This window comes from Biomphalaria glabrata, chromosome 17 (assembly GCF_947242115.1).
Source record: "Biomphalaria glabrata chromosome 17, xgBioGlab47.1, whole genome shotgun sequence".
Lineage (NCBI taxonomy): Eukaryota > Metazoa > Mollusca > Gastropoda > Planorbidae > Biomphalaria > Biomphalaria glabrata.
Genome location: NC_074727.1, coordinates 16,615,940 through 16,633,610, shown reverse-complemented (window position 1 = coordinate 16,633,610; position 17,671 = coordinate 16,615,940). Strand labels below are relative to the sequence as shown.

General features: G+C 38.3%; 2 protein-coding genes across 2 annotated transcripts in view; one reads left to right on the top strand and one right to left on the bottom strand.

Annotated features, from left to right (window-relative positions):
* LOC106070191 (chitinase-3-like protein 1) overlaps positions 1-9,202 on the bottom strand; it is a 29,268-nt gene extending 20,066 nt beyond the window's left edge. Inside the window, exons 1-4 of the mRNA XM_056016161.1 lie at positions 8,666-9,202; positions 3,991-4,234; positions 2,471-2,727; positions 1,659-1,783 (exon numbers count right to left, since the gene is read on the bottom strand). Coding sequence (XP_055872136.1) covers positions 1,659-1,783; positions 2,471-2,727; positions 3,991-4,234; positions 8,666-8,677 — 638 coding nt within the window. The 5' untranslated portion in view covers positions 8,678-9,202. The remainder of the gene's footprint in view (positions 1-1,658; positions 1,784-2,470; positions 2,728-3,990; positions 4,235-8,665) is intronic.
* The window catches only part of LOC106058763 (exocyst complex component 3-like), a 65,325-nt gene that overhangs the window by 5,084 nt on the left and 42,570 nt on the right, over positions 1-17,671 (top strand). The gene's annotated exons all lie outside the window — the stretch shown is intronic.

Sequence of the window (17,671 nt, the reverse complement as noted above, 5' to 3'; positions counted from 1 at the left end):
TAGCAAAATAAAATTAAAAATGTTATTTTGTTTTATGTTTTTTCTTAATGAAAGCGCATTAAATATTTTTGAGGTAACGACGGAGGAGGGGAAAAGAGAGAGTTAAAGTTGTTGTGTTGTTGTCAACACTGTTTTGTTTTACCGTTGAATGAAAGGAAAAAAAGGATATGTCATGTAGAACATTTCTTGATTGAAACAAGTAACAAAAAATGTTTTTTTTTTAAAGACAATTATTCCTTTATGAGACTAATGACTTATTGTAAAAGCAATTACTTTGTTCTTAATGACTAATGAATGATAGATTCTTGTAAAAAAAAAAAAAGAACATTTTTAACAAGCCCCTATCCCCCCACCGCCCACATACATGGTTAAGCCCTTGTATAAATCTACTTAGAGTATTAAAATTCTAGTTTGGTGATGTATAAATCAAGACTTACAAACATAACAAGGAAAATATTTAAGAAATCCTTTTTTAAAAAAAAAAAAGCTTGTCTAAATGCAGTGATGTAGCTATGGTGAAGAGGAGGGGAGGTCAAATTTCGAAAGTCCCCCACTTTGATTTTCTTAATTTTACATTAATTGTTACGCTAATGCCATGTAAGCTTACTATTCGTGTTGTTATATACGTTAGTGACCCTTTTACATGTATTCCACACAGATTAACTCTTTCCGTGCGGGGTTGGTTACGCTCAGGGAGTAACCTGAGTTAATATATCATTAAGAAATATATTATTAACCATTAAGACCCGTGTGTTAGTTTAGCCTCTAAACATTAGAAATGTAATCCCATTTTGTATGTATTCACTGTAAAACAGCTCAGCTATTGACATTATCTCATGTCATGATGTTGAATGTCAAAAGGCAGGGGCCCCTAAAAAGGTCAAGCCCACCAATTCCCTAGCTATGCCCCTGTCTAAATGGAAGAACTTCGCACTAACAACTATATCTCTCAATAATATAGAAGTTATTTCCCTTTTTTATATAAAAAAAAAGTATCAATTGACTTAATTGACTAGTTTGCAAATTTTAAAATTGATTATGTTTTGTTAGGTTCAATAAAAAGCTGTTTAAAGTTTCAACTTGATCCGAGAATGGGTGTGGGTGAAATAACGTGTACAATTATTTAAGGGGACAAAACCAAACATATTTAAACATATCTGTAACTACTGAATGAGCTAGTTATTTTTTTCCCAGATATAAACATAAACTCTCAAATTTCCAGGAAGTACGTTAGGGCTGTTTTTGAAATCCGTTTTTGATCAACTGCCGCGCATTAAAAAATTGTTAACATTAAAAGCTCCATTACATTTTAATTAGTCGATAAAAGGAAGTTCAAATTAGCGACCTTGACATTGTTTAGACTGTGATAAATTGTACAAAACTTAATTAGTATGTTTCTTCCATATGGCATATCAATATTCATTATCATGACAGTGTTACGTGGCATGCTTTTGTTGAATGATCTTATTAAACAAGACGACTATCTTTTTGGTTGAAGTGTATGTTTTGACTTTCGACTTGAAAAATACAAATAAAAAATAAAATACACATCAGGATTCAAAAGATGTAAGAGGCTCAGAGCAGTCCCCGTCTTTTATGATCACTATCATTAAAATTTAAAACCTGGAAATCATTGCCCTAAAAGGGCTTCAACTCACTTGTGTATTTCTGTGGTTTCGTAGGCTGGTTCTATGAACTCAATCCCAACAGCCACTGCCGCCGTCAGCAGCAGACGATCTCTCTTGGTCCGTACAGCTTCGTCACGAAACTTCCGGAAAAGTGTCTAAAATGTAATTGACAATAACGAATGCAGCTTTAGGCCACGATGGGAAGAACAAAGAGTGTCACAACACAATTGGGTTAATTTCTTTTCTGTAATCAATATTCATATGTCGTTTGTGTCCTAGATGCGTCATTCCTTAAAGAAGCGAGATAGGGAGAAAAAAAAACACAAACTTCAAAGACAATTTAAACCTACTAGCTTTGTCCACTAGCTACGCCCGATAGACTATATTGTTCCAGATATGGCCCTAATGTTGAAGAAGAGAATCAAGGACACACAAAACTATCGGATTCGGTAGTTTAAAAAATGTAATAAAAATGATATTCATACGTTTATTGTTCACTTTTGTTTCCGCCTCTGTTTTTTTTTTTTGTGAAATCTGAGCATGTCTAGAGTTTGAGCTATTTTTATTTCATGAAACTGAAAAGGTTTATTACTGGCAGAGCAAATTTATGTTTTTATTTGTAATTTCTATGTTGATATTTGTAATTTCTATGTTTTTATTTGTAATTTCTAAGTTTTTATTTGTAATTTCTAAGTTTTTATTTGTAATTTCTATGTTGACATTTTCAAGAGAGAGTGCACCCTGCACATGCACATCTATATCAGTGGTTTCGTGTAAACTGAAATAATGCAATGATGCTGACACCAATATAACTGCACTAAATGACAGTTTCGTGACCTTACCTTTAGTAATAAAGTAAATTTATATTTATCTTCACCGGGACTTCCACGAGAGCCGGGAAATTCCCAGTCCACATCTAAGCCATCCATGCCAGCATCCCTGAGGTACGTGATAGCGTTGTCCGCAAACCGTGAGATCGTTTGTTCAGACTCGACCACATCATAAAATTGTTCGTAGCCAGCCACCCAACCACCAATAGCCAATAGAATTTTGAGCTCAGGGTTCTTTGTTCTCAGACTAGTCACTTGAGCATATAACCCTATTTAAAGAAAAAGGGTGAAACCTCATAACTCATTGAAATTAGAAAGGGATATATAATCTTCTACAAAGGTTCATATTAAATGAAATATCAATAGAGAATTTCACAAATAGGCCTAATCATATTGATACCGATATTTTTTTCGTGCTAAAATAAACGTCTTTATTAATAGTTTTTACTTTACTCAGTTCTTAATTTAAAAGTAATGTTTTTTGTTATGTGGCACTAGATAGGCTGATATTTGTGGCGAAAGTGATGCCCTCTGTGTATTTCAGGGATGTCGATGGTCATAATAATAATTATAATGTCGATCTTGGAAATGCCAAAGAAAGACTGTTACTTTCTTGACAATAATGTTACGAATAGATTATCACATCATTAGAACAATTGTTCTTTAGACACTAGGGACTATAAAATAACTGTTTCCTTTGACAAATCTTGATCCATTGTTATTGTCGTGAGAATTGACTCTTGGGACTAAAGGCGCATGGACGTTTCCCTATGAACAATTGTTATGGGTGGGATCCAAGCAGATGTAATTTTATTACATCTGTTACCAATGGCGTATATCCCAAGATAGGGCCGAGGCTGAACTTCTTTGCATCAGCCGTGTGGGTGTGCGACATAAAATGGCCCTTTGAGGAACGTGTCTTTATTGTGACTTGGTTGTTGTCACTCTCTTCCATTCCCGCCAGTGCAATGGACTCGGTCCTTAGACTCCTCAACGAAGGTTCTGTTTTACTTCCATATTGACCTAATCGTCTTTCCTAACGACCTTATCCACCCGGGCGTGGAGGCTAAGAAGATTTGTTCCTGGTAATGTTATAGAAAAGACAAATCTCATCACCTCTTAAACAAGAATATAATCATATAGAGCTTTATTATCACCAGGGATTTTTATTATAACCATAAAATGGGAATTTACATAGAAAATAAACACATTTTAACTTTCAAAAAGTGATGAGATACACCGCAAACTGAACCTCAGAAGTGAATTTTGGTGAATCCCCGAACTGTTGAGAATTGTTTCAGTTTCGAAGACTTCGATTGCATGGACGTCACGACTAAGTATCGATATGATAGAAAATGAAAATGTTTTAAATGTTTTATAAAAGTAATTCTCCCCACCCCTTTTCCAAAATTCCTTTAATGTACAAATATGAAATGCCCACCCAAACCCTTCACGCGCTTTGACTAATCTCTTGTATTTCGCTTATACTGAGCCCAAGACTTAATCTACCGATCATAGGTCATCACATTTACCTGTAGGACCTTGGTCATTCCAGTTCAAAGGCGCCAATTTAGCATTTTTCACCTCAGCAAAAGCAAAGATGATGTGTGTGCACAGTGTGACGTCGATGTCACTGGGCTGGAATTTAGCAGGGTAAGTGCGGTACTGAGCCTCGCTGCTGTAATAACAGAAGAGCTTCTTCTCGCAGCTTGCACAACGAAGACATGCGAGTACAAATAGTGATGACGTCATCAGCAGCCTTTTGATCCAGTATTCCTGTATTGTAAACAAGAGCTAAAGTCGTCCAATTATTTTTCATCCATTAGTCTGAATCTATTTTAATATTTTATCTGATTTTTTTTATTACAGCAGTTTATCACCTACTCCATTACCTGTCTGTGCGTTTAACATGATAAGAAACCTTATCCTTAAATTATGATAAAGGAATTTAAAAAGAAGCAAAATAAAAAAAAATACTTAGATAAGAAAACAATGCTTATCTTAAAGGAAGAGTTTTATATTTACAGCCATATTTTTCATTAATTTAAGATTTATTTACCTTTTTTTAATATCAAACAACATAAAAAAATTAATTACCACTATTTAATATATTAAATTGGTAATTTTTTAAAAAATTCATTCATGTTTTATTAGAAACAACAAATAATTTAGAAACGACGAATAATTGTTCAAAGTTTCAACTTGATCCGAGAATGGGAAGTGGTAGAAATAAGGTGCTCAAAATGTGTCCCAGACAGACAGACAGACAGAACTTGATAAAATAATAACTATTATAAGGCTTGTCTTCGAGTCCGAAGATTACTGAGGAATGCAATATTTCTCATGGCTACGCAATCCCAGCTGTGACCTACTTATTTTGCCACATCCAAGGTAAGCATACGTTGATAAAAGCTTTGTAAAAATAGCATATAGGTGACTAAAAAATGGGTAAAATTAGAAAATAACTTTTACCAGCTATGACTGTAATTTATAAAATTGCATCGAAAAATTGAAACAACAATTTTGGGGTGATCTGTTAGAATTTATATAAGCAGGATATAATATACCAATATTATAATACGTACTCACTAATTGGTCCTTTAATTAAGTAGTGATAAGGTGTGAAAGTCGCCGGGCACGTATGAATCTAGGTCATAGCGGTTCAATATTTTTTTTTTACAAATCTTATATTAATTAAACTGAATATATGTCTGTCTGTCTGACTTATACTAATATTGTACACGTTTTTTCTCCCTATTTCCATTCTCGGATCAAGTTGAGATTTTGAACAATCATAGTGCATGACATTTCATGAAAATAAAAAATTAACCAATTAATTAAACAATTAGTGGTTATTAATTTTGTTTTTATTGAAAAGGGGAGCTAAACCAGGCAGTATTGAGATATTCGACGTGGATTTTGCGTTTCTTCTCCCTTTGTATGTTTTTTTTTTTTTTTTGGTTTTATTTAAGTACTATTTATAATCTATAATTTGTTTATGTGGAAGTAAGAAAGGTCTTGGCCAAGAACCCAAGTATCATAGCTTGTTCAAATCATCACTTGAAAGGTCAGTGTGCACCACATTCGACGTAGGTGTCAATTTAATTCAATGCAGCTGTGAATCTCATTCAATGTAAGCGTAATTCTCATGCAACGAAGGTTATAACCTTTTATAATGTAGATGTAAACACAGTGCAATTCAGGTTTGCGTCTCATGCACTACACTCTTTATTCAAACAATTTAGTTTAGGTTGAGTTCCGGCATTAATAAAACTACGAATCCTTTTAAAAATATTTTTTCTACTCCTTATACATTTTATTTCTAATTAAACAACTTCTGATTCGTCTATTTATGAAAACAGCAACTAGAATGTACATCACAGCCCCAGTACAACATACATGTTTTATTGCTCCTTGTCTTCAGGCCCATTAACAAATGGCTAGCTCAGCTTAAAACTTGAAGCCCTGTCTCGAGATATCTAACATGCCAAGAAATGCAAGCAAAAGTTACGTATTAAGAGCGTCGAGATGATCTACCTATACCAGCGATGCGTGAAGGGGGGCAGTTAAGATCTTGACAAACAAAGCGGGGGGGGGGTATTTATTTATTTAATTATTTATTTATATTTAGAGATCACTGGTACAAGGGAGAGAAGAAAAAAAAAAGAAAGAGGGCGTCTTGTCCCTCTCTCACTACTTACGTGTGTGCACTAGAACAGTGTTTCCCAAAGTGAGGTACGCGTACCCCCAGGGGTACGGAAAGACTTTGAAAGGGGTACGTACGCGTCGCACCTTATTAACTTTGCTGATTAAAAAAAAACCAACAATTTGTTTTGTTCTGTTAATGAATTAAAATGAGGATGGGGGGGCGAGGGGGGGGACTCAGCATTACAAAAATTATACAAGGGGAACACATAGGTCAAAAGTTTGGGAAACACTGCACTAGAAGAATGAAAAAGTTATACAAAGTTCTGCTCAACATAAGAGATATTTCAATGGGAAAAAATATAATTTTAATGTCATTCCCGGCTTCCATGCAACTTTCTCACTAACAGAAAACTGATAGAAATTTTCGATATAAAACGTCAAATTCTTTGGTTGGGAATGTAGGAAATGATCACCTCGAACAAAAAAAATAAGAATGGTTTCACATGAATTTCTATAACTCAACTTAGTTGGTTTTTTTAAATGTTATTTATAACCTACATTTTTGTTATGTTAAGTTGTGTTGTTGGTTGTTTACGTAAACGTAACAATTCGTTTCTTTAGAACTGAACCAGCGTGAGTTGTAAACTCCCCCCCCCCTCAAATTTTTTTTGGGGTTATATCAGGATTTGATTTCTGCACTTTCATGTCAACAGTCACTTTTTCTATTCCTCGACCAAAACGCTCCGAATAAGTATAAAAATAAATAAAACAGTAACTCTACGCCATGAGCCACTGGGTCTTATGAGTGGCCTAACTATGTGCATAGGCCTACATTTAGAATGGACCAGCTCACCTGGCTAGACTCATAAAATGGATATAAACTTCCCAGGTGTTGGTCATGGTCCCCTAAGTTACAGACCCATATTTTAAAAATACAGTTACACGCAAAGACATGGACATAAACACAGTCACAAAGAAAAACATCTAGGCCTGTGATGTTCCAAGTAGGTCCTAGACCTACCAAGTACTATATTGTACTTTTATGACCATAAATTATTCGCGTAGTTAAAACTGCTTGATAGTTTACCATCTTCCTGCGGCCTGACGAAAACATATGACTATAGATGGCATTCTTAGAGTGTGACTTTTTTTTGATTGAATGAGCTGAACTATTCACGACATTGCCTATATAAATGTGAAGGGTTTATACTCCTTTCGACTTTTCTCGTGGTTTTAATGTAAATCACAATCTGCAGAAATGAAAATGACATACTTAACACGTCAGGTACAAAGCTACGTCACTATAAAAACATGCATTGTTAATGAAAAGGCAGTGACGTCAAAATTTGATTATTTACAAAGCTTATATCAACTCACTATATCAGTTTGTCTGGCTCAAAGTTTGTACACGTTATTTCTCCCACACCCAATCTCGGATCAAGTTGAAATTTTACACAATTATTTCTAGTACGGTACCTGACAAAAAAAAAGAATCAATATTTAAAACACCTAACCAATTATTGAATTAGTCTCCTTTAGGAGGCTTGAGCCCTGTGTTATTTAAAGCGATCATTGTAACATTCACCCTTCCTTTACCCAACTGGTCCAGACAAGTGATCGGATCATAGCGCATTGAGAAAGCTAAAAGCATGCTACAAAAACAATTGGTAAAAATAATACTTAATAGCAAAGATTTATTATTGTTAGTTTAGATCTGTTACAAATTGACATGACCGATCCAAACTAATTGAAACAGTTTCACTTCATATAAGTTTAAAGTATTTCTTTAATGTTTTTCTTGTTTTAGCACGATCTACCGCAATACAACAAGAAAAGCTCGATGGGTCTCAGTAGCAACGTAAAATTATCAATTTTATTCATCCCCGCACTCGGAGACTTTCGCTTTTTACTAGTCACTATTAGCGTGTCCCCGATGAAAAGCTTCGAGAACCCCTGTATGTTTGACGTCATAATGACGATTAGCCTCTATGACAATCAATATTTGCATTCAATTATATGACTCAGTTTTATTTTAAATTTCTAATACAGAGGTACAAAAAAAAGGACATTTGAAGGTGAATTAAGAAGAGAATTAGGCAGGATGGCTACCAAGTTTTGTGGTATGCGCTATGGACTGTTGTCTCGATGGTCCTGGGCTCAACCCCTTTCAGCTCCTGAGTGAGGATTGGACTATAATGTAATAGTCTTTAAATCGGAAGGAATATCCGAAACATGTAAAACAAAACAAAAACCCCCAGAAATTATTAAAATTGCATATCGACAAATTGAAAATGGAGTTTAGGATAAATTAAAACGACATTAATAAACTTATAAACATAAAAAACTTAAAAATTATACACATTTTTATAAACTAATTAACATAAAAGAAGTATAAACATAAAAAAAAACGTAAAAACGTATAAATATTTTCATAGCCTTATAGTAATAAAAAAATATAAACATAAAAAACGTATAAACATTTAAAAAAAAACGAAATCACAAACTAAACAAAATGTTAATCAAAATTAAATTCTGACAAGTAGCAACATTTGGACTTACTGAGACATCCATTAGCTAGACAGTATGATTTTCTAATCCAAGTATCCAGAAAGCACTATTAGTTACCAACTAAATGCTTTTAAAATTTAAAGTGCTATTATGATTAAAATCAATTGCAAACTATTTTTAAAAAGCCAATACTAAATGGACATTGTAGATCTACATCCAATATTGAATGTAATAATTGATAGAATAATTTGAAACGATTGACGCAGAAAACGTGTAATATTGTTGAAGGGAATTCATCCTATAAAATAATGCAATTGATTCGCAGTGTTTTGTGCGGAGTTTATGACTTTAATCTACGACTTCGTTCAATTTGGCCTTACGAGACAAGAGAGTTAATTACTCTGAATCAATAGATCACTCTTTGACAGGTAAATTTCACTTGGGTGATAGAATGTAATAGATTGAGCAGTGCTGACGAACAAAAAACAGGGTTAGAGGGAGAGGTGAATCAATACCTTAGTGAGCATGGTCCAAATGGTATACTTACACTAGGCCTACTTTAAACTTACAAAACAAAGGGTTCACTAATCCGAGTCCAATCTCTACATGGTTTCCATAAAGCTATCATGTCTCAGTAGTCTATCGTCATTCAAAGGTTTCCATAAAGCTACCATGTCTCAGTAGTCTATCGTCATTCAAAGGTTTACATAAAGCTACCATGTCTCAGTAGTCTATCGTCATTCAAAGGTTTCCATAAAGCTACCATGTCTCAGTAGTCTATCGTCATTCAAAGGTTTCCATAAAGCTACCATGTCTCAGTAGTATATCGTCATTCAAAGGTTTCCATAAAGCTACCATGTCTCAGTAGTCTATCGTCATTCAAAGGTTTCCATAAAGCTACCATGTCTCAGTAGTCTATCGTCATTCAAAGGTTTCCATAAAGCTATCATGTCTCAGTAGTCTATCGTCATTCAAAGGTTTCCATAAAGCTACCATGTCTCAGTAGTATATCGTCATTCAAAGGTTTCCATAAAGCTACCATGTCTCAGTAGTCTATCGTCATTCAAAGGTTTCCATAAAGCTACCATGTCTCAGTAGTATATCGTCATTCAAAGGTTTCCATAAAGCTATCATGTCTCAGTAGTCTATCGTCATTCAAAGGTTTCCATAAAGCTATCATGTCTCAGTTGTCTATCGTCATTCAAAGGTTTCCATAAAGCTATCATGTTTCAGTTGTCTATCGTCATTCAAAGGTTTCCATAAAGCCACCTTGTCTACCATGACACGGTGTAAGTAGTGAACACATGAATGTAATTTTAAATAAGTAATATAAAACAAAAAAATGTGCTCAAATAATATGGTAAACTAAATATTCATATTTTGTTACTATTGAAAAATACAGTGAAAAAAAGGACATGTGGATCTAACCCACGCCATTCGCGTCAATAGCGCGATGTTCTATCAACCTCGTTACTCCTCCATCCTACCAAGTGTGAAATTTCATCTTCAAATGAATGTTTTAGTTTTTACAAATCTTATATGAACTCACTCTGTCTGTCTGGTAAAAAGTTTGTACACGTTATTTCAACGACACCCAATCTCGAATCAAGCTGAAATTTTACACAATTATTTCTTTTACCTGACAACACAATAATCAATTTAAAAAAATAACAACAATTTAATGAACTATTTATAATTAATTATTTTGTTTGGTAACTCGAACTGAAGTGTGGTACAAGCTGAATTAGTCACATTTAAAGGTCGTCGCTTTAAAGTAAGTTTGAACCAAACAATAGATAACTAAACAATCTTTTATTTTCATACACACTTCACTAGCAGAGTGGTTAGAATGTCGGCTTGAGTCATGAACTCGAATTAAGGTCTTTCCTTTTTTTTTTATAAATGCTTTTAAAAAACGATTACTGTAAACTTCCCCCAGATATCCCCTTCCTTTTCTTCCCCCCCCCCCCTTTTTTCCATTTTCCCAACTGGTCCAGACAAGTGATAGGTTCATAGCGTATTAAGAAAGCTAAAAGCAGAAAATAGCGATAAACAATCGCACAGATTTATTGTTGTTGATCTAGATCTATTACAAAATTAATTAAAGGCTGATCCAAACTAATTGATGCAACTACAATTCGTATGTTTTGTTTTTGTTTTTTTAAAGTATTTTTCATGTTTTTCTTTTACTTCCAACTTCTTTAGATTATGAAAGAAAAAAAACGTGTGAGCTAATAATAGAAATTTAAACAGACCTTGTGATCTATGGGGCAGATGATGTAAAGGCCATCAGTGTTTGTGGCCCACGGTTAACGATGGTGCCATGTTGCCGGCACAACGACCAACCGCCTTACTTTTCCCCAACTAATGTCAAGTACCCATTAGACACAGAGCTGCCCTAAAGATCCTGAAAGTAAAAATCTTAGTCTTAATCAGGATTTTAACCCTGGACCTCCTGTTCGGAAGCAAAGCGTTTTAACACTCAGCCACTGCGCCTATTTTTCATTCTGAGGCTTCGAAAATGTAAACAAGCTGAAATATTTGAAATAGAAAGATAAATGGGAATAAATACTGTAGGTCTCTACTAATCACTGCATCACAGTGTTTATTCAGAACTTTGCTAACTTTAAAGGTACGATGTTTTTGCTTTTGTTGTTTATTACAACTACCAAAATGGAAAAAATACATGAGTTTATCTTTATGGGTACAACTAAGTAAAATAATAGTTGGAAACAAAGTCTAAGAATAGATCTCTGTTTTAAAAATAATGCACGCTTTTCTCGACAAAAGTCATGCGTTTGTCAACAAATACTCGGCTGTCATTCTTAATGTATTATTTAAACCATTAACTATCGTGTCTTTGAGCCCACCCATAACTCTTGCTCCGTCAGGCGCACACTACTCCATCCTCCTCTTACAGCAGAGTTGTCTCCTCCCCATTCCCTTAATAAACAAAAAATCGTGCAGACTTGGGACGCTTCTAGTTTCTGTGCATAGTTCTGAAGGTCTGTACTTTCGTTACCTACATTCTTAGTGGTCATCTCCCTTGACTAGCACAATATGGTAGCGTGAGACATGCACACTGGCGCCCCGGCCAACATTGTACAATTTTTCATCTTAAAAAATGGAAGACCTTGAAAACAAAAATTCACATTGTGGGTCTGCCTACGGCTATTTCACCATATGTTTATTATAGTTGTATGGTCAGCTAAACGCTGACCGCGGAGATGGAGATGAGGATCCTAGCGGTGGAATGGAAATGCAGCTGGAAGATGTCGCATGCAGATACCGCATAAAGAGATTGTAAACGGAACAGGTGTGGCGGTTGGGCCCCACGATTGCCTGCTGGCTGCTGTCGAAATATGCAAATTTAAAACTCTATGGCCATGTTGCAAAATCTTCGGGGCTCGTAGAGACCTTCCTTCAGGGAAAAGTTCCAGGAAAAAGAGACAGATAGATCAATGGAAAGATAAGATAAAATAATGGACGGGCATGTCATTGACGGAGATTCTATCCAAGGCAAAATAAAGAAAGACGGTCAACAGATCTTGTGAGGTGCCATAATCCTTAATCTAAAATTTGCATTATGATGTCCCAACACTGATAGCCCGACTATTTCAGCATGCCAAACCCCTGATAGCAAGACTATTTTAGATTGTCCCGCCACTGATAGCTCGACTATTTCAGAAATCCCGCCACTGATATCTCGACTATTTCAGAAATCACGCCATTGATATCTCGACTATTTCAGAAATCACGCCACTGATATCTCGACTATTTCAGAAATCCCGCCACTGATAGCTCGACTATTTCAGAAATCACGCCACTGATAGCTCGACTATTTCAGAAATCACGCCACTGATAGCTCGACTATTTCAGAAATCACGCCACTGATATCTCGACTATTTCAGAAATCACGCCACTGATAGCTCGACTATTTCAGAAATCACGCCACTGATATCTCGACTATTTCAGAAATCCCGCCACTGATATCTCGACTATTTCAGAAATCCCGCCACTGATATCTCGACTGTTTCAGAAATCCCGCCACTGATATCTCGACTATTTCAGAAATCCCGCCACTGATAGCTCGACTATTACAGAAATCACGCCACTGATAGCTCGACTATTACAGAAATCACGCCACTGATATCTCGACTATTTCAGAAATCCCGCCACTGATAGCTCGACTATTTCAGAAATCCCGCCACTGATATCTCGACTATTTCAGAAATCACGCCACTGATAGCTCGACTATTTCAGAAATCACGCCACTGATATCTCGACTATTTCAGAAATCACGCCACTGATAGCTCGACTATTTCAGAAATCCCGCCACTGATATCTCGACTATTTCAGAAATCACGCCACTGATAGCTCGACTATTTCAGAAATCACGCCACTGATATCTCGACTATTACAGAAATCACGCCACTGATAACCCGACTATTTCAGAAATCCCGCCACTGATAGCCCGACTATTTCAGAATGCCAAACCCCTGATAGCCCGACTATTTCAGAAATCCCGCCACTGATAGCTCGACTATTTCAGAAATCACGCCACTGATATCTCGACTATTTCAGAAATCACGCCATTGATATCTCGACTATTTCAGAAATCACGCCACTGATATCTCGACTATTTCAGAAATCCCGCCACTGATATCTCGACTATTTCAGAAATCACGCCACTGATATCTCGACTATTTCAGAAATCCCGCCACTGATATCTCGACTATTTCAGAAATCCCGCCACTGATATCTCGACTATTTCAGAAATCACGCTACTGATATCTCGACTATTTCAGAAATCCCGCCACTGATATATCGACTATTTCAGAAATCCCGCCACTGATAGCTCGACTATTACAGAAATCACCCCACTGATAGCTCGACTATTACAGCATATCAAACCCCTGATAGCTCGACTATTACAGCATGTCAAACCCCTGATAGCTCGACTATTACAGCATGTCAAACCCCTGATAGCTCGACTATTACAGCATGTCCTACCCCTGATAGCTCGACTATTACAGCATGTCCTACCCCTGATAGCTCGACTATTACAGCATGTCAAACCCCTGATAGCTCGACTATTACAGCATGTCAAACCCCTGATAGCTCGACTATTACAGCATGTCCTACCCCTGATAGCTCGACTATTACAGCATGTCCTACCCCTGATAGCTCAACTATTACAGCATGCCAAACCCCTGATAGCTCGACTATTACAGCATGTCAAACCCCTGATAGCTCGACTATTACAGCATGTCAAACCCCTGATAGCTCGACTATTACAGCATGTCAAACCCCTGATAGCTCGACTATTACAGCATGTCCTACCCCTGATAGCTCGACTATTACAGCATGTCAAACCCCTGATAGCCCGACTATTACCGCATGTCCTACCCCTGATAGCTCAACTATTACAGCATGCCAAACCCCTGATAGCTCGACTATTACAGCATGTCAAACCCCTGATAGCTCGACTATTACAGCATGTCAAACCCCTGATAGCTCGACTATTACAGCATGTCAAACCCCTGATAGCTCGACTATTACAGCATGTCCTACCCCTGATAGCTCGACTATTACAGCATGTCAAACCCCTGATAGCCCGACTATTACCGCATGTCAAACCCCTGATAGCTCGACTATTACAGCATGTCAAACCCCTGATAGCTCGACTATTACAGCATGTCAAACCCCTGATAGCCCGACTATTACCGCATGCCAAACCCCTGTTAGCCCGACTATTACAGCATGTCAAACCCCTGATAGCTCGACTATTACAGCATGTCAAACCCCTGATAGCCCAACTATTACCGCATGCCAAACCCCTGTTAGCCCGACTATTACAGCATGTCAAAACCCTGATAGCTCGACTATTACAGCATGTCAAACCCCTGATAGCTCGACTATTACCGCATGCCAAACCCCTGTTAGCTCGACTATTACAGCATGTCAAACCCCTGATAGCTCGACTATTACAGCATGTCAAACCCCTGATAGCTCGACTATTACAGCATGTCCTACCCCTGATAGCACGACTATTACAGCATGTCCTACCCCTGATAGCTCGACTATTACAGCATGTCCTACCCCTGATAGCTCGACTATTACAGCATGTCAAACCCCTGATAGCTCGACTATTACAGCATGTCAAACCCCTGATAGCTCGACTATTACAGCATGTCCTACCCCTGATAGCTCGACTATTACAGCATGTCCTACCCCTGATAGCTCGACTATTACAGCATGTCAAACCCCTGATAGCTCGACTATTACAGCATGTCCTACCCCTGATAGCTCGACTATTACAGCATGTCCTACCCCTGATAGCTCAACTATTACAGCATGCCAAACCCCTGATAGCTCGACTATTACAGCATGTCAAACCCCTGATAGCCCGACTATTACCGCATGCCAAACCCCTGTTAGCTCGACTGTTACAGCATGCCAAACCCCTGTTAGCTCGACTATTACAGCATGTCAAACCCCTGATAGCCCGACTATTACCGCATGCCAAACCCCTGTTAGCTCGACTATTACAGCATGCCAAACCCCTGTTAGCTCGACTATTACAGCATGTCAAACCCCTGTTAGCTCGACTATTACAGCATGTCAAACCCCTGATAGCCCGACTATTACAGCATGTCAAACCCCTGTTAGCTCGACTATTACAGCATGCCAAACCCCTGTTAGCTCGACTATTACAGCATGTCAAACCCCTGTTAGCTCGACTATTACAGCATGCCAAACCCCTGTTAGCTCGACTATTACAGCATGTCAAACCCCTGTTAGCTCGACTATTACAGCATGCCAAACCCCTGATAGCTCGACTATTACAGCATGTCAAACCCCTGATAGCTCGACTATTACAGCATGTCAAACCCCTGATAGCTCGACTATTACAGCATGTCAAACCCCTGATAGCTCGACTATTACAGCATGTCAAACCCCTGATAGCTCGACTATTACAGCATGTCAAACCCCTGATAGCTCGACTATTACAGCATGTCAAACCCCTGATAGCTCGACTATTACAGCATGTCAAACCACTGATAGCTCGACTATTACAGCATGCCAAACCCCTGTTAGCTCGACTATTACAGCATGTCAAACCCCTGATAGCTCGACTATTACAGCATGTCCTACCCCTGATAGCCCGACTATTACAGCATGCCAAACCCCTGTTAGCTCGACTATTACAGCATGTCAAACCCCTGATAGCTCGACTATTACAGCATGTCAAACCCCTGATAGCTCGACTATTTCAGAATGCCAAACCCATGATAGCTCGACTATTACAGCATGTCAAACCCCTGATAGCTCGACTATTACAGCATGTCAAACCCCTGATAGCCCGACTATTACAGCATGTCAAACCCCTGATAGCCCGACTATTACCGCATGCCAAACCCCTGTTAGCTCGACTATTACAGCATGTCAAACCCCCTGATAGCTCGACTATTACAGCATGTCAAACCCCTGATAGCTCGACTATTACAGCATGTCAAAACCCTGATAGCTCGACTATTACAGCATGTCAAACCCCTGATAGCCCGACTATTACCGCATGCCAAACAACTGATAGCTCGACTATTACCGCATGCCAAACCCCTGTTAGCTCGACTATTACAGCATGTCCTACCCCTGATAGCTCGACTATTACAGCATGTCAAACCCCTGATAGCTCGACTATTACAGCATGTCAAACCCCTGATAGCTCGACTATTACAGCATGTCACACCCCTGATAGCTCGACTATTACAGCATGTCCTACCCCTGATAGCTCGACTATTACAGCATGTCCTACCCCTGATAGCTCGACTATTACAGCATGTCCTAACCCTGATAGCTCGACTATTACAGCATGTCCTACCCCTGTTAGCTCGACTATTACAGCATGCCAAACCCCTGTTAGCCCGACTATTACAGCATGTCAAACCCCCTGATAGCTCGACTATTACAGCATGTCAAACCCCTGATAGCTCGACTATTTCAGAATGCCAAACCCATGATAGCTCGACTATTACAGCATGTCAAACCCCTGATAGCTCGACTATTACAGCATGTCAAACCCCTGATAGCTCGACTATTACAGCATGTCAAACCCCCTGATAGCTCGACTATTACAGCATGTCAAACCCCCTGATAGCTCGACTATTACAGCATGTCAAACCCCTGATAGCTCGACTATTACAGCATGTCCTACCCCTGATAGCTCGACTATTACAGCATGTCAAACCCCTGATAGCTCGACTATTACAGCATGTCAAACCCCTGATAGCTCGACTATTACAGCATGTCCTACCCCTGATAGCCCGACTATTACAGCATGTCAAACCCCCTGATAGCTCGACTATTACAGCATGTCAAACCCCTGATAGCTCGACTATTACAGCATGTCCTACCCCTGATAGCTCGACTATTACAGCATGTCAAACCCCTGATAGCTCGACTATTACAGCATGTCAAACCCCTGATAGCTCGACTATTACAGCATGTCCTACCCCTGTTAGCTCGACTATTACAGCATGCCAAACCCCTGTTAGCCCGACTATTACAGCATGTCAAACCCCTGATAGCTCGACTATTACAGCATGTCAAACCCCTGATAGCTCGACTATTTCAGTATGCCAAACCCCTGATAGCTCGACTATTACAGCATGTCAAACCCCTGATAGCTCGACTATTACAGCATGTCAAACCCCTGATAGCTCGACTATTACAGCATGTCAAACCCCCTGATAGCTCGACTATTACAGCATGTCAAACCCCCTGATAGCTCGACTATTACAGCATGTCAAACCCCTGATAGCTCGACTATTACAGCATGTCCTACCCCTGATAGCTCGACTATTACAGCATGTCAAACCCCTGATAGCTCGACTATTACAGCATGTCAAACCCCTGATAGCTCGACTATTACAGCATGTCCTACCCCTGATAGCCCGACTATTACAGCATGTCAAACCCCCTGATAGCTCGACTATTACAGCATGTCAAACCCCTGATAGCTCGACTATTACAGCATGCCAAACCCCTGATAGC